Source organism: Amphibalanus amphitrite, unplaced genomic scaffold, assembly GCF_019059575.1.
Source record: "Amphibalanus amphitrite isolate SeventyFive unplaced genomic scaffold, NRLGWU_Aamphi_draft 000861F_arrow, whole genome shotgun sequence".
NCBI lineage: Eukaryota > Metazoa > Arthropoda > Thecostraca > Balanomorpha > Balanidae > Amphibalanus > Amphibalanus amphitrite.
The window spans coordinates 30,981-53,947 of NW_024882355.1; the positions used below are offsets into that span (position 1 = coordinate 30,981).

Sequence of the window (22,967 nt, forward strand, 5' to 3'; positions counted from 1 at the left end):
TGACACCCAGAAAATCTACAGCAGTCTACTAGACCATGGTGTCCGTCTCACACATTAATTGAATGGCCACGAATTACACGCACAAACACGGCACGTTTAGATATTTTCAGTTGAATTTAGAATATTTTATTCCACAGGCTCTCAGAGTTGAGATAGCTATTTGAATCAATGAAAATCGTCTCATGAATTGCCTAGTTTAAATGCCGGACACGTCTCCTTGACGGGATCTGTTCGTTCTACAGCGACTGTAGATACAGTTTCATCAGTCCGAGCTGCACATGAATATTCGAAGCGGCGATTCGCGAGAGGGACTAGTTTAAAAATGCATGGTTCTCTAATAGGGCCATGCTGTTCACAATTAGCGAGGCTGAGGAAAAGATAAATGCAATAAAGGAGCCGAGCTGACGACACATATGTAGATAACATGCTATACCTAGTTGTTTCAGGTCGTTATAGCAAAGCCAAAGGTAGCACCTACCTACTAAAATATGCGTGCTACATTTGATTACAGTCGACAGTCGCCCTTTCGCGTCCGGAACCAGAGTAGAAGGTTGTGGGTTTAAATGTCTATTGGCTATAATGTAACACAATATTGCAAATGCCCGACGACAAATGTAATGCTCAGCCCCGGTCTCTCACCCCTGACCTTTCAACACACTATTAAATCGGTGTTACGTTTTACATCGCCCAGCCCACCGCTGTGCTGTAAAGCCCTCTGAGAGCGCCACTCTCCAGGCTCGGCCGTTCTCGCTGTAAACCCCTCGGAGAGCGCCACTCTCCAGTCTCGGCCGTTCTCGGCTCGAGTCGGGGCTGTCTGGGTCCGTGTCACAGCCGTTTGCCGGACCGTCACCGAGCCCCTGGGCGGCACACCGACCGGGATAAAGTAGCTCCGCTTTGGGGCGCCGCCCGTCAGCGGGCAGATCAATACTGAACCGGCAGCCACCTCAGCTGCGACGTCGGAATCGCCGCGGCACGTAGTCGCATGTGACGGCTTTGCTTACGACTTCGCCACAGTTCATTACCATTCCATACTATATACTATACACCGCAGCTACCATAGATAGCTGCGGTGGAGCCGTCGGCGCCGGAAGCGCATTGTTTCCTGTAGAGAACGTCGGCTGTTCGTCTCCGCCTTCCGCCTGAGAGGAGAGGAGGCTGACAAGAGAGAAGAGAGGAGGAGAGAGGAGCGGAGGAAGATAGAGGAGCGGAGGGACAGAGAGGAGAGTGGTCGCTTTGCCGCCCGTCGGTGCACCTGCGGCCCGGTGACCGAGTGCCGCCGCTGCGGCCTGACAATTGAGCCGACTGTATTCTGACCCGGAGCGTTCGGAGCCGGGATCAGCAATGAACAGTTGGTCCAAGGAGCATGGTTTACAGCCAGGTGAGCGCGCAATGTAGCGCACATCTCACTAGCTGCTGTTGGGAAATGTAAAAGTCATTAGCAGGTAATGAACACTACGTGAAGCACCCGACAGAGTTGAACGTATACGGCTGAAGTCGCCATCGCTTGTCTAACTGCTCCAGTACTTACACATAGTTGAAACAATGTCTCGACGAAAATGATGAAAGAGCTAATGCCATGCCTTGCCTTGCCTGAAAGGGACCCTCCCACCTTAACATAAGTTTTGAGTTGAGATAGCCAAAATGGGGTCCCTGGCTCACAATTACCGGTTTCGGCACTCACAACATCGAGAAATGCCTTAAATCGGAAATATTGAATTTCAAAATTGCAGCGTTTTGATTCAGAGGGGCTAATGCATAGGAATACCCCTCTGAATGTGTGACGTCAGCGCAGATATCTAGCGATTTTTAAATGTTTGACTAAAACGTTTTGTAGCACGCGGTGGTATACGCTGCTTTCCGCGCAACAAGTGCCGCACTTTCAAATAAAGTCGCTAGAAAGAGCGGAGATCCCAAAAAGTAAACAAAAGTAAAAGTCTAATATCTTGAAAACCGGTGCATATTTTTCGGTGAAGTTTGGTAGATATTCGTTTTCGCTCTTTCTGAACCGAGCGACATCACTTTCATGCCAATTCATAAACTTTTTTGAAGGTGGGAGGGTCCCTTGAAGGAATATTTTGTTCAGTGCTCGGTATGGCTCCTACGAGCATTGCTAGAGATGTCGTCGGCAAAGGTTGACTTTCGAAATCTGCAATTAGTGTAATTATTTTCGTTCTGTGGTATTTGCAGGAAGATTAACATGTTCTATTTTCTCTCAGAAATATTCAAAAGGACAGCAGCGTGATTCGTGAAGTGAATTTGCTAGTCGCATCCCTCTGAAGTCACGTTGGAGACACAATCTCAAATGAATCCGGCCCAGAGGTGCCGTACCGCTCATTTCTAATTTGGCAGTTCCAGGAATTATGCTCTATTTTAGTGTAAATGTGACAATTACTGCGGGGATGACGCTCGCCATTTCCGACTGACCTTACGTTGATTGCATTAACGTCTCGGAAATATACCAAACTCAGGGATGATGTGCAGAGGTACAACGACAGGAGAACTAGAGGGTAATTATATAGACGGGAGGAGACGGGGAGAGGTAGAAATATTGGAGCTCTTGCAATAACGACAATTGACATATCATCAATGCCCCGCAAACGCGGTCTACCGAAGCCATACGCACATATTTATCGGATGTAGTGATGTTGAATTACGAACACGCAAGAGAAGCGGTTTAATCGTTTTAATAAAGATATGCGCTGCAGTGTGCTTACAATAATTAATCATTATAGGTAAACAGCATGTTTTATGAAGGTTACCAATGTATTCAATGGATACATGCACAAACACAATATTTGCATGCTACCAATATGCATGTGCATCTAGAGGACACTTTGATGTGCATCTTGTTACCCTGCCGACACCGATCGCTATTTTGTAACAACTTACTACTTATTCAATGGAGCCTGAGCTCAGCGCTTGCACCTAAACTCTGTCGCTGCCAGCAGAAACTCGCGAAAACATGTCAACGTCAGTGCAACTAAGCATGCCGATACCTCATCGTCAATCTGAATAACTCACTTTGCCAGTCGTGCCCACTTCTCTCTCTCTCTCTCTCTCTCTCTCTCTCTCTCTCTCTCTCTCTCTCTCTCTCTCTCTCTCTCTCTCTCTCTCTCTCTCTCTCTCTCTCTCTCTCTCTCTCTCTCTCTCTCTCTCTCTCTCTCTCGCCCTCCCTCAATCCACTAGCCAAAGTAGTCTCCTGAGACTCCATCATTTCTCCATACATCCGTCGCCGGTCGTTTGCTGTCAGCGGGGCAGAGTACCTAACCGTCCACCGCCGACCATCAGTTTCTCACAGCCTCGTATCGGGCTCCTCGGTGTGACCTGAGCGGGGGACCTCCGGTTCGTCCTCACAGTGCACCACGAAGAAGCGGCGGTCACTGAAGAGATCCTCAGTCTGCAGCTGGTCCCAACACTTCAGCCGCATTATCAGTCCTGTTGAAAGAGGGAGGGAGGGAGAGAGAGAGAGAGAGAGAGAGAGAGAGAGAGAGAGAGAGAGAGAGAGAGAGAGAGAGAGAGAGAGAGAGAGAGAGAGAGAGAGAGAGAGAGAGAGAGAGAGAGAGAGAGAGACGGTTGTCAGCCTCATGATTAGATTACAAAGTCAAGAGCAACAAACACTGAATCTGAATAGCAATACCTATACCGCAGCTTCAGATTGCGTTTCTAATGAGGGTCAAAATTAGATTAAGGATGCTAATTAATCAGTCTAAGGTCGGCCACCGAACCCTTTCCCGACCCTCAGGGAAGTCCACATACATGGCACCGCCGACTCGAGCTTCAGGGGCTTTGCTAGCCTGGAGGCGGGGATTTGACCAGCGGTAGGGATCTGGCCGGTGGAAGTTCCACTGATCTGTCAGCGACAGATGACAGTTCCACTGACCTGTCAGCGCGCCGCCCAGAACGCCGATGATGAGTGAGATGACCAGGGCGAGCATCTGCATACCGCCCTGGGCCGCAGCCGACCGACCGGAGCCGGCAGCCACGCCCCACTCCGGCGGCAACTGCTCCCAGCTGGAGCTGTTGGAGGCAGGAGCCATCGCCGGAAACAGCACGTACAAACTGCCGAACAGCGGGTCAGGGTCAGGTCAGGGTCAGGTCAGGGTCAGGTCAGGTGGGGACCGGGTCAGGGTCACGTCAGGGTCAAGTCAAGGTCACACCATGACCAGGTCTTTTCGGGATCAAAGTACCTAATCACATCTATGTATACCATACATTTACCAATTTCGCGGTGTATCAAAGCAAATGAAAAACAAACAAAAAACAAACACAGAAGACAGAGTGGTCGGGAGACGGATCACTCCTCCTGTCATTCGGTGAATCCAATTACGGCCGGGACAGAGCGCGTATTGATCACAGGTGATCCGGACTTTCGCTGACCTGGAGTGGTACTGCTCCTCAGTGGCCAGCGCCGCCAGCACGGCGCCCACCACGCCGGCCAGCACGCCCGGCAGGCCGTGCAGGTTGTGCACGCCGCACGTGTCGTGCACGCGGCAGTGCTTGGCCAGCGCCGGCTGTGTGCACAGGCACAGGGTCAGTATACGGGAACGGCTGTGTGGGCTGGATCAGTATACGGGAACGGCTGTGTGGGCAGGGTCAGTATACAGAAACGGCTTTGTGCATGGTGTCAGTATACAGAAACGGCTTTCTGCACGGTGTCACTGAAGTGACAGCAGTGTGCCGTTGTTAAAGGTAGTGTGCCACCTTTGAAAGATTTCCCATTTTATTTTTCCTAGGATAAGAAGCTTCTGTTTTTACCTAATATCGCAAAAAAAAATCAAAAATGGGCCTGGAATAGTGCCTTTTTCGCCTAAAAGTTTTTCGGTTTTTAGATATGTACAACAACTGTAGTGGGCTCACCTGCAAACAGGCGTCGGGCAACAATCGCGAATGCGGCGCACTTGTGACAATAAGCAAAGGTCATTATAGTGTTACGACCATACGACGTACGGGAATGAGTTATCAGCTGTCTAATCGTAGACAACACAATGTCGAGCCTTAAACTGTAAGCCCGTATTGGTATTGTTTCTTTTATTTGGCTGTCGAACATTATTTATGGTTTGAAATATGATTTTATGTAAAATAATTGATATGAAAAAGCCGTCTTATAAGTTATGACCCCATTTCACCACAAGCAAGTGGCAGAAATGACAATGATCAGCTGACGCATTTTTCTTGGCCGAAGTCAGAGCGCGCGGCCCGACGCACCACGCGTATTTGGAAATTCCGACCTCGACGAGCATCAGAAGCCACCTAACAGGCGTGTTCGAAACCGCAGGAGCTGATGATGAACGGGTTTATCGAAACTTGATTGGATGAGCATATCGGTAATAGCGATTTCAGTGTGTGCATTTATTGTTCATAGTGGTGTGAAATGTGGTTGGGGTACGACCGACAACCCGTCGGGGCGAATTTCGCACTGGGGTACTCAAAATTTGAAGAATTTAAGACGTTTCCATGAGTTTTAAAGGTATGGATAAGTTCTAAAAATCCGGTTCTCCTTATCTGGGCCATTAACCCGCGCCCCGCTGGGGGGGGGGGGGCAGAATCTGCCCCCCTCCCGTTTTTTGCCAATAACTTCCAAACGCGTTACGCCAGCGACGTCAAACTTTCAGTACCTTATCATACATCAATTTGACACGTTCCCTGAAAATTTGAGCGAAATCCGTCGGAAACTTTTGAGAAATTGACGTTTTAGTGACGTCATGTTCGCCATTTTCGCCTCAAAAACGGCAAAATTTCAAACGCCGCTAACATCTTCATTTTTGAACGAATCAAGACGTAACAAAAAAGGTTATACGTGATTCTACTTTGTCTATCAAATGGCTATCTCGGTTTTTTGAAAATTTTGGATTTTGACCCAAATTTTTTCAAAAAACGGGCTTTTTTTGGAAAATAATCATAAAATCAAAAATTTTGAGTGTATCGAAAAAACCGGAATATATGTCAGAGACGTGGTCTATGTGCACCTACATACCAATTTTTAGAAGAATCGGTTCAAAAATGTGGGAGTTATTCAAAATTTTATGACGTCATGACAAACAAAAATTTTGAAAAATGATTTTTTTTTTGGAAGTTCTAGACCTCGTACGGAAATAAAAATAGCACCATTCGATTCGCCGTGAAAGACTGCATCAGATAGACACCTTTTTAGGCCTTAAAAACCAACTTCAAAATTTGACCTCACTTGACCTGACCTTGACCTGACCTCGACCTGAAATTCATCCAGAGGTGGTCCATATCACCTATTGAGTGTGCCTATTGAATTCTATGAGTAAAATGACCCATAAAACATGTGTCGCATATGCCCTTTTCTATATTTTGGTTTTGGTGACCTGACCTGACCTGACCTGACCTTGACCTTGACCTTTGAATGACATTGTATGTAACGAATATTGTCTTGGTAGTCTAAGAACACGTTTTGGGCAATCAGTCGCAGTCCATTCTTCGGCAACTACGGTGCAAGGCCGATACTGTAGAAACTTGCATTTTGTACCCTTGACCTGACCTTGACCTGACCTCTGACCTACTTAAGCAAAAAAACTTGGGTTCTTTAGATCCGCCTCGTTGAGAGCTTTCGATTGCCGTTTTCCCCGTCTTTCTACGACCATCGGTTCGGAAGTTAGACAGGGGGGGCAGAATCTGCCCCCCCCCCCAGCAGGGCGCGTATGGCTGAATAGCCCAGCGGGGCGCGGGTTAACTCCATACGGTCCAAGAAAGCTGGCACACTACCTTTAACCGTGTGGCTGGTCATCAGATGAACAAAGAAACAGGAGCTTTTCTCATTAGTTTTCCCAGCCGCTATCTCCTGCTGTTGCTAAGTGCTTAGCAGCACTGCCTTATACTGACTTCCAACATTATCTTAGAGAAACATTACATCTTTTGTCTGTTAATTCTGTCTGAAACATTCATATCAAGGCCTTTATCCTACTGATGTCCATTCACTGCGCTTTTTCTGACCGTGATTTTTTCGAAGCCGACGACTGAGATGGCTCCGGCTATGGTGCCGACGATCAGAGCCCCGACCGGCTGGACTGCCATGTCTGCCGCTGTGCCGATCGCCACTCCGCCAGCCAGCGTGGCGTTCTGCACGTGCTCCTAAGTGGAGAGGGGTGAACGGTTTGGGGTGTCAGTGATACCTTTTGCCACAGTCGTGTTCTGGACGTGCTCTGGCTTTTGCCTTTTTTCTTTTCACCAGTACAGTCTCACTATTGTACCTAAGCCAAAGAGGTGCACTTTGGAATGGGCTTGGAAGCTATTCCCTTCCTTTAGCTGTTGCGATCGAAGCCTCAAAGGCCATAGCAGCATGCACGAATGGTGGTCCGTTATGGTGTCTAGACACATTATTCAGCGGCGGAAAAGCACATTCGCGCTAGCACGGTCCATCGGTAGTGACACACAGGCGGCTCCAGTTTTGATGGAAGCAAGACACGCGGATAGGTCGTGCATATTTGGTGATAATATCGACGGCTTTTGCCCGCCGTCAGTCAACACAAAGCGTCATCAGCAGGTCCGCTGTATCAAGTAGTCTAATTAAATCGCAATATCCCAATTTTAACCTCACTAACCATTGTGAACTTCCCCTGCCTGTGGAAGAGCGCCGACACGGCGAAGGTGGTGACACAGCTGGCCGCCAGCGACAGGTAGGTGTTGATGACAGCTCGGTGCTGGTCATCCCCGACCGCCAGCGCGGAGTTAAAGCTCGGCCAGAAACACCACAGGAACAGCGTGCCTGACGATAGGAGATTTTGTGTTCGTGCTTTATTTGCTATAAGCCACCTACAAATATGCACGAATTACAGGTTTCGAGTATTGCATTTCATATTCACTGCAACAGCCAACACAAAAAGAGCAAGCGTTCCGTCTAGGGTCTGTTTGGCTCTAGCCATCCTTTGGTGCTGTATTGATCGCATTACGGTTTCACCGAAGGTCCGATGCGATGGATTGCACTGACGAAAATGCTCGACGCTATTGATCTCATTGGTCATTGCCAATGTCACTGGGTATACCTAGCAACATGTACTCAGGACGACCCGTTACATCGGGTACTAACATCGTTTGATATGGCCGATCAAGGCTCGACCCGAATACCCACCGATCATTGAGAACAGGTCCGAGTTACTGCTGGAGCCGGCGTTGTCGCTATCGCTGTCCTTTCTGTACAGCACGAAGCTGACAGCCAGGCCGAAATAGGCGCCGAACGCGTGCACAAACATGGAGTCCCCCATGTCGGTGACCTGGAGGTGGGGAGGTCAGGGTCGGGAGGTCAGGGTCGGGAGGTCAGGGCACCGCCAGCTCACCGGCCGGCCGGCCGATGCAGCAGGTATTGATGTGAGTCGCAGCCAGTCCCGGCAGACCGGCCGGTGCCAGCACAAATCAATGACCGCCTGGGTGACTCGGATCCGATGGCCACCAGTAATGAAACAAGTTGTCAGCGGTCCTTCCCACAACATCCGCCCGGAGATATGATGCATGTCGTCATTAGCTATATAACCCCATGGGGACCCCGCCATAGGTGGGCTGACAACATTGCTCATTAGGAGCCATTTCTCCTGCTGGGAGAAACATATACCTGACATTTCTTTCATCGCTAGCAAATGTTTGGGATAGCCGCTCAAATACATCGCACACAGCGAAATAAAAACCAAGAAGTTATTTTTTCCGCCAATCTACAATTTTACTTCAACTTACTTACTTCTCTGTACGGTAGGCAGTCCATTGATCGGCAATAACGTATTTAATTAATATATTAACTTATTAGATGCCTAATTATTAATTAAACAAAAGTAGACAACTACTTTACGACACTAATTGTAACATGAAAGCGTTCGCTTTCATTCAATCACCGCAAAAAAATGAATGATCATGATACTTGTAGGTATTATGCATATGATAACAGGAAATATTTACTCATGTCCAGTTTCCGACAAAAATAAACTGTCATGCAATGCAAGATACCAATGCTACTCTTTTCAATTTACCGGTAACACTCCGCTCATTTTGACGTATCGAAAATCGTCAAAGCATGTTCTCATAAGCACTTACCATCAGGTATTTTCGTCCAATCACTTCGTTGATGACGAAAATCGGAACCTGCAAGAAAGTTGAATTAGTTGAAGAACTGATAGAAAGTTGAAAACTGATAGCTTCATCGCCATCAGTACATCAAATTTTGTTTTATATATGGAATAACACAATGCTTGGCTTCTTTATTTTCCGTCAAGATTCATGAGATAAAACTATGATCGACATAATCGGCAGACAATGCATTACGAGTTATAACATTAATTCTCAGCACATCCAGGGGAACGTAGGACGCCCAAGTACCGCCCATGTAGGATTCATCTGGACGGGAACTGTGTCACCGTCTCCAATTGATATGTTACCTCGAGAAGGGCCATGACGATCAGCTGAGAAGGGGAGGTCTTGCCGAGGACGACTCCAAACGAAATCAGAACCGCTGCCGCCGTGAAGTCCGCCCCAAGAAGACTGAAAGATAAAAAGACGACATGCATATGCACGGAATGAGCACAAAAACTATGCAACGAAATACCTACTTGACGTCTTGTATACATATTTTGCCAGTTCATATGCACAGAATAATGGATCGAAATCAGCATTGCGAAACGGTCACCACCAGCGCACTAAATGAAGCTGAAAAGGAATATCATAGTGAATATTATGAAAAGAATGTCATAAATCATAATATCATATCGTAAAATACCATATAAAAGGAATATCACCGTGTAAACATAAAATATATTGATATAGGATAAACATGCCGTACATAAGACTAAAAGACAGGCTTTCGCTGACGAGTATAATACGCAGTGCGTATTATACTCGTCAGCGAAAGCCTGTCTTTTAGTCTTAACTCTTATGTACGGCATGTTTATCCTATATCAATATATTTTATGTTTACATTACGCAGGATGAACCGAGGTGCCGGAGCCGAGGTGAACGGACGGCAGCTCGAACGGCTGTTATCTAGCACCGTGGCCTGATTGCCAGAGGCTGCGTGAGCGCAATATAGATCGCAGCAGCCGTTCGCAAAGTGGGTATATGGCTGGCCTGAGGCTCAGGTCAACGGCTATAGGCGTCCAGAGGTAATAAAAGACGAGAAGGAGAGGCTATTACCGGTTTATTTGCCATATAAGGTCAGAGAACGGGCTTGAACCTAAAATACCAGGGTACACATACCTATATCAATTATTAATTTTTAAGACAGAATAGAAAGAACATAATTTCGAGGAAAAAACAAGCAAATAAAGCACGGCGGTGCCTTTCATGGCGTAACGTGGCCTCAGGTGCAAGAGCCATGTATCACTCATTTGTGTATCTTTCATTTATTATTGTTTTAGCAATAACTCATCTTCAACCCTACCTTCACCCTACCCATACCTCACCTGTTGGCATCCACCTGGATTTTGCCGTGGTGCAGGTGGAAGAGCCCGTTGACGAGGATGGCCCACTCCAGCACCAGGCCGGCCACCAGGAAGTTGACGCTGACCGAGCTCAGACCGTAGCGCTTCAGAAACGTCATCAGAAAACCGAAACCGATGAAAATCATCACGTGGACGTCTTGGAACACTGTAACGGAGCAAAAAGCTGGACTCAGCCAACGCCAGAGCCGAATGCTCTTACTAAAGTCGAGAAACTTTTTTTGATTGAGCCACACACAGAAAAATATTAACACCGTTAGCGGTGTAATTGCACAGTACATATCTGAGCACTTGAGGAAAGTTATTTTAGTCCCTTCCCCGCTTAAATTACTCGCGCTTCCAAATGAACACCAGGAAGAAGGTAATAGAACACTGTTAGGAGGGTTGGGTGTTTTGCTACATGTAGTAAAACACCCAACCCTCCTAACAGTGTTCTATTACCTTCTTCCTGGTGTTCATTTGGAAGCGCGAGTAATTTAAGCGGGGAAGGGACTAAATTAACTTTCCTCAAGTGCTCAGATATGTACTGTGCAATTACACCGCTAACGGTGTCAATATTTTTCTGTGTGCATTAGCATCTCAAAATAATTCCCCCATAAAAAATCAAATACTTACTGAACATCTTTGAGTCGAGATGCTGATTCATAATGCATAAGTGCGAGAGCATACTTTTAGTTGCGATATAACACAGATTAGTGTTTTGTGTGCACTGTTTTCTCAGTACAGCCCACCGCTGAAGTAATGTTCGATTTTACCAATCTCAACGGACTGACGATTTTTAAATACGGAGTGATCCAGGAGTAGATACATGATAAACTTGCAGCTGCAAGGATGACGATACATGCAAGCTACATTCCAAGTGTCATTTTAGTCTGGCAAGTCGTTCCTAAGATACAGAAGGAAAGCATAACCACGACTGAAACCGCACATTACTTCTGCGGTGGACTGTACCTACTTCAGGGTGCGGGCTGTTATATTGTGAAAGTTAAAATGAATCAGAGTGTCCTACATATATGTATTATGTAAGGCATAGTTTGGGCATTGGCATTGGTTTGGTATTTCAAAGTTACGATGTCTCTGTGTTACCACTCCAGCCACAAACAAGTGATCATCTGCCTTCGCATTCATGCATGCACGCACACACACAGCTCCCTACGCGTGCAAAGGTATATGTTAATAAATCAGCTTGACGTTGACGTGATTTAATTAATTATGGGACATCCGGTTGAAGAAATAAGTGTATCCGTAGCTGCGATAAACTCCAAGACAGCCCCCTAATTAATTAGTACGAACGAAAGATCCGTGTGCGAAGAGCAATCCCCGTCAGCGTCGGTTGTTCCCAGTATTTTTCCGGTTCAATAGGGAGATGCTCATGCTGTCGTCAGAATTTAATTGCCTTTAATGCGCATCCAGCGGGCATCTCTACAAAAAAATCTCTTAGGATAATGAATTGAGCGTGTTCGCATTAACCGGCCCATATTTAATGCATACCAATTACATATGCAGGATATAGGTATATCGCCATTGAGTTGTTTCCAGCGGGAAGCTTTATGCTAAACTTTATGCTAAACTTTATGGGTGTCAACCGCATAAGTGTGAATTGCAAATGTTAACAATCTTGTATGATATGTGCGAACGGTGCGAGGCTGTGTTATCTGTGCTTTTGCCAGTTCCCGTTGTAATGCCCACTTGTTTGTGGTTGTTGGGTGAACCGAAAAATAAAATAATAAATAAATAAATAAATAAACCTTTGAGTCAAATATGCCATGAGACACAAACCTTCGCTCCAGCAAAATGTTACAGGCCGTAAAAACGTAAAACCGTCCACCGAGAAATGCCAGAGTCGTAAGCATCGCAAGAACTCGTATGAATGTTGTACTGTAGTTCTATACACTGCTCATTTATCTGATGAATGGACTGTCATTTATCCTTGTTTATAGGTAACGATCCCCGAAAAGCAATGGGTAGGGTGTTTGTTGCAAGCATTGTGATAACACCAAAAGTTCAAAACATTCTGTAATAATTGTAACTTTTCATGACTCCATATCAGGAAAAGCAGCAATGTAGTTAATTAAAAATCCCATTCGAATCGTAGTTCCTATCTCGACCAGTCCGAATGTGTTCTCGATTTACGTGCCCTCTGATGACGCTCCACCCAGTTTCCCCGCGCGTTCCATTCCTCTCCACTCACTGGGGTAGATCCTCGAGTGGGCCGCGCCGTCCGACGTGGTCTCATGGTCTCCGTGACCTGTCCGAGTCTCATCAGCGTCCGGGTGGTAGACGGTCCGAGTCTCATCGGCGTCCGGGTGGTAGACGGCCAGAGCCGCGAACAGCCCGATAAACACCAACTGCAGCAGGCAGAGCAGCAGGCCGTGCCGCGACCGCAGCGCCACCGACGCCCCCATCACAACCGGGACGGAGATGGGACAGGATGGGATGAGATAGGAAGAAGGAAACGGTGTAGAGAAACGGGATGGAGACGGGACGGAGACGGAACGGAGAGAAACGGAGACGGGACGGAGACGGGACAGAGACGTTTAGGAATGTGGTTGAGACGGCAGACTGGTAGCCGAAACGAATTAAGTTTGCGAAAAGGACTGCGGTAGGCGGTTAGCTCACTGGAGATGCGAACAGAAAATGACACAGAGACTAGCTCCTTGGCATCACAACTGAGCGGACGCGTCTCGGGAGCCAGAAGGAGGCGTCGCCGTCAGTGCCAGCGGGCATCAGGGGCGGAGGCACGGCGCCAGTGCGGAGGCTCGTCTTGACCCGCCCACCGTCTGCTGCCGCTGACTTCGGGTCTGCCCACCGAGCCACCAAATAGATCGGTCCTACCCCACCCGGCCTCTCCCGGTGCTGCGGTCATCTTCAAGGGCATCTGGGAGGCTCGACCCGTGGGCTTGTCCCGTCTCAAGGTCAGCTTTTTACGTTTTGGTTCCATGTCTCTCATTTATCTTGTTCTTGTTCGTTCGCTCCACATGAGCTCCTCGCGTGAACTGAAAAGGTCGCCATGGAATATGTTGGCGGCGCGCCTGAAGGCTGAATAAACCTTGATTTGATGAGACTGTTTTATTTTGTCTGTAGTTTATTTATTTATTTTCTGTCATTTTGCGGTGAGGTTAGTTTATCTACAGATTCAGGGTTCAAGGCTTACATATTTAGAGAAGTGCTGGAAACGGTACTAATATTTTCCGATAAACGGTAACCATGTAATAACAGTGTATCCAGTAGCATCCTGTATAGGTATTATTGGTGCCGCATTATGAAGTGACCAGAATGTCGGTGATCGTCCCATATCGTCGCGGCTGCTCCGCGCCGGTATCATCCAGCGGCGGCGCCCGCCGCCCGGAGCGACAAAAACAAATAACTCCACACCTGCCAGAGCTAGCCTATAACGCATTCCTGCGCGTGACTGGAAAATGCAATCAACGCGCGACTTTGTGCTTATTGGCATTGTTGACGTCTGACGACACATTTTTGGAATAAGGAACGAAACTAGTTGAATGCAATTATTTGTGAAGACTCTACGGGGGTCCTGGTATATATGACATAGGTTCCTATAATAACCTGTTATGCTCAGAAAGGTAAACCCGCGCCCTGGTGGGGTCTAATTATAATGTGACCGGTGGGGGAGGCTATCCCCCCTCGTATCTCCGACAGTTCGATACTGACCGGATTTACAAAACTCACATGACGATCGATAGCTTTGTAAAACCATCCAGGGAAAATTAACTTCATCGACCACTGGGCCACCGATGACGTCACAGGTCAGGTCAAAGCTTGCATTTTTAACCGTTTACGACTTTCTTGGGAATGCGTTATGACATCGAGTAAAAGGCATGTTGTCGAAAATCATCGATAAAGCGTCGTTTGCTTATAGATATGCTGCTTGAAGAAGTCACTGCTACTAGGTCAGGTTACAGAGGTCAGGTCACTAAGGGTCACTAAAGATTACGTGACAAAAGATCGTAAGACAAAAGATCTTATGGAAAAAGATCGTCGGAAAATGATCGTAAGATAAATATCATATGTTGTAAAAGATCGTAAGACAAAAGCTCGTAAACATAAGATCGTAAAGAAAATGGACTTATGTAAGGAGATCGTAGGAAAATGATCGTAAGATAAAGATCGTATGTTGCAAAGAGTTGCAGAGATGCTTATATACCTCATTTTCTCAAACGATCAGATACCTATTATTTTGGACTAAATCACTGAAAGAAATTCATGATATGAAGATCTTTGTTGTGAAAGAGATTTGGTGCAGACTTGATCAAATTTATAGGTGCATTCGCCGGATAGCCCGTCGTGAAAACGGCTGATAATGACGGGCATGTGAGCTGTTATAGACCCAAGCCCAACGACTGATACCCGCTGCTAAGGTTTCAGGGCAACAACAGACCTCTGAGGTCTTTAAGTGTCTCACGATAACTAGGTGTTCGTTTTTCTTTATAAACACCTTCGGCAAAAGTGTTAGCATACAAGCGATTTTGGCGCCATCGTGTTTATCATGCTTACATGCGCTAGATAATGTACCTTTTATTTTGGGACGATCAGCATTTGTGTTGCTTAGGCCATTGGAGTCCAACGAGACCATTCAAGGGCCGCGGGATCTAAAGAATTAGAGGGTGACATTGGTCTGGACTAGGTACTCTGGACGGCTAACATGGTGCGCCGCCGGGGCTGAGGTCGCCTCAGACAGCCGCCCTTACATCCCCGTCACCACACCCTCTAAGCCTGCTCCCGAGGAGTTGCTCAATGCTCATGTCGGATTTGACCGTCTTGGCTTGAACAGGGTTTTCGGGGTTCCAGGAGAGGGACAGGTGCTTCCTGAGGATATGTGAAAAAGATCGGAACCTTAGGCTGGAGCGTCTGCTCCCTGTCTGTCTGCAGTACCTTGGCTCCTGCCGCGCTGCGTTTTCGTCGGCTTCCTGCGAGCTCTGGCGTCCTCTATCCACTGGCCGTGGTGCCTCCGACCACCCGAGGGCGAGCTTGCCTGCCAGATGGCGCCTCTGTCGTCGTAAATGCATCACAATAGGGAGTCTGAGAGGGGTTACGGACAAAAGTACGTATCGCTAAAGTACGTAGGACAAAAGTACGTAAGCAAAAGTACGTAGGATTAAAGTACGTATCGCAGAAGTACGTACAGCATAAAGTACGTATGGACAAAAGTACGTCAGGGACAAAAGTACGTATCGCAGAAGTACGTACAATATAAAGTACGTATGGACAAAAGTACGTCAAGGACAAAAGTACGTATCGCAGAAGTACGTACAGTATAAAGTACGTATGGACAAAAGTGCGTCAGGGACAAAAGTACGTATCGCAGAAGTACGTACTGTATAAAGTACGTATGGACAAAAGTACGTCAGGGACAAAAGTACGTATCGCAGAAGTACGTAGGGTATAAAGTAAGTATGGACAAAAGTACGTCACGGACAAAAGTACGTATAGCTAATGTACGTAGGGTAAAAAGTACGTATGGACAAAAGTACGTCACGGACAAAAGTACGTATCGCAGAAGTACGTAGGGTATAAAGTACGTATGGACAAAAGTACGTCACGTACAAAAGCCTACGTATAGCAAATGTACGTAGGGTATAAAGTAGGGTAGCCTTGGGCAAAACGCCCCAGATAATTTATTTCGCTACATAGGTACCTACTTTTGTCTCACATCACCTGGAAGGCCAAATTTGTGCCCAATGTGTTCTTTGGACATTTTACTTTAAATTCCATCCCTCAAATTCATTCACTTATGATCGAACTCCCAGCTAGGAAGTGCTTTGTGAAGCAACTGCAAATGGGGCAATTTGCCCCAACCCCAGGGCAAAACGCCCCACGGCCTGAGGCAAGAAGCCCCATACACTAGATTAACCCTCGCGGGCCCGGGGGGGGCGTTTTTCGCCCCCCTCCTGGCGAATATTTCCGATAGCTCCCGAACGCTTAGGGATAGGAAAGCGAAATTTTCAGTACCTTTTCTTCCATCAATTTGGCATCTTCTGAAATAAAAAAAATTGGACCTAGCCCCATTGATGACGTCACAGAGTCGATTTTTCTAGACCCCTGCACGGCAAACTTCGGTGTCACAGACGCGAACTTCAAATAGCTGCTAAAAATAGAGTTTTAAAGATAAAGACAAATTACGAGCACGGTTGTGTAGCATTTGACCTAGACAAAAATACAAAAATAGTTTTAGTGACCTGCGATCAGAGGTCAGGTCAACGACCCCGAGCTGTGGTTTTAGTTTTTCGCAAATAACTTCGACAAAAATGGTCCTAGAGCTACGGCAGTGGTACCATCGCATTTGTCTTGTCAAGCCGCGTCGAATGATATATATTTTGTTTGGAAAAGGGCAAGTTTTATGTTGACCTCATGTGACCTCAAATGACCTTTGGTTGACCTTGACACATCAAAAGTCGTTTATGATGGATTCGTACCCGCTGATCACGAATCTGGCATCTATTTTCCTCTAAGCCTTTATTTAGAGCCTCCGGATGGCAAAATTGTCTTATTTATTATTACTAACTTGAATCAGTGAAATAGTCTCTAGCAAGGACTCTCTTCGATGACCTTGACCTTTGAGCAGCCTTGTATCGTAAGATGAACCACAAATAGGGACCTGATAAGTGATAAGCCTCAAAACATTTCAAAACATCTTGGAAGTTGACACACAAGATGTACGAAAAAGTGTAAGTTTGAGGTCAATTTTGAGCATGACCTTGACCTTGACGTTTGATGTTGAGCACATTTTCGGAATTCTCAGATTCTCTTCTTTTGTTTGACACCCAATTTTACCGGTTTTATGCATCCTGCCGTCCTCTAGAACGCTCACTTTGAGATCACTACACATGTGCCGGTTTTTGCCTTTGACCTTGACCTCGAAAATTGACCCGAGGTCAACAATTTTGGGTGCTTTAGAAGCGTCTCGTAAGGACCTTTCGTTTGGTATTGCTTTTGTTTGCGTAGCTCTCTTAATCTACGGAGTTAGACAGGGGGGCGAAAAACATCCCTCCCCGGGCTGCGGTGGTTGGAATTACCCCCGGGCCCGGCCGGGTTAACAGAAGAGAGGATCTTTCCCCAGAACCCTGCCAGTTCCGAGAAACATCGGTGAGGCGTTTTACCTCGGCGGGGAGACTTGCCCCGGTCTACCCTACGTGTGGACAAAAGTACGTCACGGACAAAAGTACGTATAGCAAATGCACGTAGGGTATTAAGTACGTACCCCACCCTTGGGTTAAGTTGATCAATGTGTAATACCTTTCTTATTCTTTATTTAATGAGCATTTGTTACAAAGCATGGCAAAATTTCTCGATGAGTAAATGGGCGAAATGGACAAAGCTATATTATTTGGTATATGAATTTATCATGAGTTCCCTGTAGTATGGCAACAGAGCAGCAATAAAGAAAAAGTGGCTCAACTTACACTACTATACCCTACTTCTAGCATACGTTCTTTATACACTACGTACTTTGGCATACGAACCGTACGCACTTTTGGCATACGTACTTTTTACACTACGTACTTTTGCATACGAACTTTTGCGTACGAACATTTGCGTACGTACTTTTGGTATACGTACTTTATACACTACGTACTTTTGCAAACGTACTTTTGCGTACGAACATTTGCGTACGTACTTTTGGCATACGTACTTTATACACTATGTACTTTTGCATACGAACTTTTTCGTACGAACATTTGCGTACGTACTTTTTTCATACGTACATTTTACACTACGTACTTTTGCATACGTACTTTTGCGTACGAACATTTGCGTACGTACTTTTAGCATACGTACTTTATGCACTACGTACTTTTTCATACGTACTTTTGCGTACGAATATTTGCGTACGTACTTTTGACATACGTACTTTATGCACTACGTACTTTTGCATACGTACTTTTGCGTACGAACATTTGCGTACGTACTTTTGGCATACGAACTTTATCGCCTACGTATATTTGCGTACGAACATTTGCATACGTACTTTTGTCCTACGTACTTTAGCGATACGTACTTTAGTCCTAAAATCGTCTGAGAGAGCTTCTTACTGATCAATTTAACTGAACTTATCTACCCATTCGATTGTTTTGTGAAAGCTTATGCTATCGTCAATGTAAGGTGCTGACTTGAATGGGGCGGCTTTTTTTAGTTTGTTGTTAAGCTTGTTGTTTTTTATATGAGGCTTTATGAGTTATGAAGAAAGTGTACCTACTTACATTCAGGAAAATGGTCAATTATGTACATAAATAAAAACACTTTCATCAAACGCTTAAACCGATGTTATACCTATAAATTTACAGAGACCCGGCCGGCGGCCATGCCAAAGACCGGCCTCTGTCGTTCGAACCGAAAAATTCGGTAAACGAGATAGTGTTCAGCCAGTTAACAAGATTGCGGGACAAGTTAGCGATCAGGTTCAACATGCCCACATAGATAGACGCCTAATTGCAGATCCCGCCTCTCTTTATACCAGCCTGGCCTTTTCATGAGGTTCAATGCACTGTGCCTACTATCATTGACCACTGAAATGAAACAGTGGCCATTCCATGCTAACTCCGTTTTCAGTTCCTTCAGTTCATTTCTCCAGAGGTAAGCAAGCACATAACGGACACTCAAACGGCTTTATCCGTATTGCTGCCATCGCTTATGATTTTGTAAGAAACAAATAATAATCTTCACCGATCAGCGTTGGCGTGAAATTGGGCTAAATCATATGTATTTTATACCAACTATGTTTTTTCCAAAACTGGGAGATCATTTAAAACGAGCTGAGCTTATGTGTCCAGCCTTTTCACTTTCACACAAAGGCGGATGACATCCGCGTACCGGGGCCCCGGGGCTGCTTTCGTCTGTATAATGACGTGCTCCCGGGCTCTGAAAAGCAGTTATTCAGCGGGATTTCTTTGATCGCAGTTGTTGCGAGCTAAAAACGCGGCGGCTGGGCTGCGTTTTCGTCACGTTCGATTTGTCGTCGGTCTGAAGTTGGCGGCGGTTCGTGACCGCGGCGCAAACCCCCACCTCAGTCGAGAATTAGCGTCCCGCGCCAGCCCGGCGGAGCGACCTGGTGCCACCTCTCAATACGGCTACGGGGCTAGTCGAAGTGAATAGCAGCTGTTTAGATTTTGCCTACGAAACAAGAAAATTTTGGCCTCGTTCGGTATGGTAACATGGGTAATAACTCTGGACATGAATGCAACGCTGTTTCATTATCTCATTTCATTCAGTATTATTTCACCCTAACAATAGGTATGGTTTTTTCATGCACAACGCTAGACAAAAAAAAAATATTTTTCTAACCAATATGTGATTCGGTGACCGCCTTTGACTGAGACAGTGATTCGCAGTGTCGCTAAATGTCTCTCTCTCTCTCTCTCTCTCTCTCTCTCTCTCTCTCTCTCTCTCTCTCTCTCTCTCTCTCTCTCTCTCTCTCTCTCTCTCTCTCTCTCTCTCTCTCTCTCTCTCTCTCTCTCTCTCTCTCTCTCTCTCTCTCTCTCTCTCTCTCTCTCTCTCTCTCTCTCTCTCTCTCTCTCTCTCTCTCTCTCTCTCTCTCTCTCTCTTCTCTCTCTCTCTCTCTCTCTCTCTCTCTTTCTCTCTCTCTCTCTCTTTCTCTCTTTCTCTCTCTTTCTTTTTCCTGTTTGTTTGTCTGTCTGTCTGTCTGTCTGTCTGTCTGTCTGTCTGTCTGTCTGTCTGTCTGTCTGTCTGTCTGTCTGTCTGGTCTGTCTGTCTGTCTGGTCTGTTTGTCTGTATGTCTGTCTGTCTGTCTGTCTGTCTGTCTGTCTGTCTGTCTCTCTCTCTCTCTCTCGCTCTCTTTCTTTCTTTCTTTCTTTCTTTCTTTCTTTCTTTCTTTCTTCTTCCGAGCTCTATCACGAAAGACATTATGTGTCATGAAAAATGCTACAATAAACGCCACCTTGAACACCGTACTTAAAATTCCTAATACCTTAATGCCTCCACTATCTTCACAGCAGCTTGCATACAAATGCCTCCTTGGGGATTAGGTTACACATACATATACACCATCGCTGCGAACTGGTACGGGTATTGTGATTAGTAATGGGCATCCCTCCCCCTCCCATCGCATGCGAGTCCCCCATACGTCTGTTCTGTGTGTCCGCGGGTGCAGCACGGTGGATCGGTGGGGGGTTCGGCCGGTGGCCATTTCATCAGTCCTGTCGACTGGCCGGGGCAGCGCGGCTGACATCGGCGACCGCTCCCCGGGGACCGGGGCAGGGCGGGGGAGACTGGACAGCCAGTCTCGGCCGGCACCGAGAACGCCTGATTGATTGAGGTGATTAAAGTGAGGGCAGGGGTGGAGCCACTCGGTCAGCGTGGTGATGTAGATGGACCGTTCTGGTGTCGTAAAAAGGGATGTACCGACACTTACCGACACTATACGATGTAGCCAAGCGAAAGTTCAGTGAAAGTTCACCTGCTTGCTACTTTTACCGTAGCAAATGTTGCATGCATTATTAAATGCCTACATTATTGTACTACATGCATAATGAGTGCATGAAAACATTATATAGCACTCTTCATGATTGTTGTTCCATTGCATGGAAGATGTTTATAAAGATTTGTTGATAAAACTAGGCCAGCCTAAACAAAACATTTTTTACAAGATGATAAAAAGGCGTGACAGCAAGTGTAAAAATCATTCAGTGCATCATTACCCCGGACCATCTGTTCATAGTGGCTCAACCCCTGCATAACATCAAATCAAATGGGCGATATGTCTTACTATCTGAGACCGGCGCCTAGTAATTCGTCCCCGGAGTATACTGTCCAGGGGTATGGAGATAAATGGCAAGACAAACACGTTTGGTAAGCCTGATCCATCAGTTCAGGTGGTGTGAGGGGCCGGCGCGGTCTCGGCCTGCTGTGTTTCAATGAGGCGCCCGGGCGCACCGCAGAGGCGGCGGTGTACCGATAACACTGCAGCCGACCGGCCCGGGAGTCGACACAGGAGCTGTGCCCACTCACCGGTGAAGAGAAGCCGTCAGATATGAGCTGCTGGACTGGATATAAACCAACTGTATCCATCGATAAACTTTGTATGTGCATAACTTAAGTATATTTAAGTACCTAAGTGCAGTACATGCATAAAATGCCTATACTTTTGGGCACTTCCGAAAAAAAATGTGTTGCCCTTATGCGGTACAGCCAGTCAGAACCGTGAAAGAAAAACTCACAACTAACTACAAAAAAGACGTTCGTTATAATTAACGAACGTTGATGCTTATAATCTAGTCAGGGAAACTCGTATGATATGCATCAAGTTTTACTGGGACGAGTCTTTATTTCGAAATTTGGCACCAGCGTGCATTTGGCGCATCTGCATTGACCGCTAGTCCGGCGCACTGGTCGACACCGGCGACCAAAATAGCGTTATGGGTGCAGCGGGACACTAAAGTGGCCCCAAGCTTCAACGTGTTCTTGGCAAGTACTGGCTCAACTTTGATATATAAGAGTCTTACGACCCAACGCTACAAGATTGTCTAGAAAAGATTTTAGCGACGTTTTTGTAGAATCAGCATGAAATTTAGCCATAGGTAATGTAAATTCAACTCATAATGAAAATGGAAACATAGTGAGGTAATGAAATTTAAAATAGGAATGGAAACATAGCGAGGTAATAAAATATAAAATTAGGAATAATCTTATCGTGTTTTGAAAAAAAAATATGCAAATTACAATGGTGTAATTGATATGAAAATTCGAGTAGTACTCACAAAACACAACACACCAAAAGCTCACAAGCAGGTGCATCGAGGTTGGTCGTGTGTTTGTCGGGTTCTGCTGGCTCTGGCATACTGCCTTTAATGCTGCCATTATAGGAGGTGGCTTATAAGTTTTTAATGACTCTGAAAGACTTAGGACCGTGTGCTATTTTCTAACATAAAAGGTCAGCTAATATAGACGTCAACCCGTCAACGACATCTAAAAAAGAAGGAAGATAGGCGAGAAATTTACAGTTTGACTATCGAAATTCGAATAGGGCGTAGTCGGTATGTAAAAATGTGTCCTTATCAAATCCACGTTTCATTGCTGAGCTTCGACATGCTCTAAAATCGATCAAACCGAGCCAAATCAATAATGTAATTGGATGTGTCAGAATTACGTTTTTCACAACGAGACGAGCACATGCTACACGCAAAAGCACATCTTGAGACGGATTACAATACTATTCCCCGTTTTCCCATCGACTAGATCTCGTTGTCAGGAAGCGAGGCTACGAGATGCGGCTTGAGCTGCACTGATTTGGTACTCGGAAGGCATTTCTCTTCTGCGCGGCCTGCGTCGGGGCGGCTGTCGGACTGAGCAGCTCCACCGATCCGCCGTTAGGAGCCGCTGATTGCACGCGCTCCGTACCAGGTCCGACTGGGGCGCCGCGCCGACGGCTCCCGGCTCACATTTAAGGCTGCCAATTCCGGCATCATTCTGTTTTCCCGTCGGATTTTTCCTCTCAGGAATTCTTGACAATGGCTCTTGTTGCGTCGTCAGTTGTAAATTATTCGCCGGCGGCAG

The 22,967-nt window shown here is 46.3% G+C and overlaps 1 protein-coding gene across 1 annotated transcript; it reads right to left on the reverse strand.

Annotated features, from left to right (window-relative positions):
- Positions 1 to 2,743: 2,743 nt before the first annotated feature.
- Positions 2,744 to 13,247, reverse strand: LOC122367280 (ammonium transporter Rh type A-like). The gene is made up of 10 exons (XM_043340245.1): positions 12,631 to 13,247; positions 10,404 to 10,587; positions 9,384 to 9,486; positions 9,043 to 9,090; positions 8,093 to 8,234; positions 7,566 to 7,729; positions 6,958 to 7,095; positions 4,378 to 4,511; positions 3,881 to 4,059; positions 2,744 to 3,435 (listed from the first exon to the last, which is right to left on the reverse strand). The coding sequence occupies exons 1-10, from the start codon at positions 12,842 to 12,844 to the stop codon at positions 3,293 to 3,295; spliced, it is 1,449 nt and encodes a 482-aa protein (XP_043196180.1). The 5' UTR covers positions 12,845 to 13,247; the 3' UTR covers positions 2,744 to 3,292.
- Between the last annotated feature and the right edge of the window lie 9,720 nt (positions 13,248 to 22,967).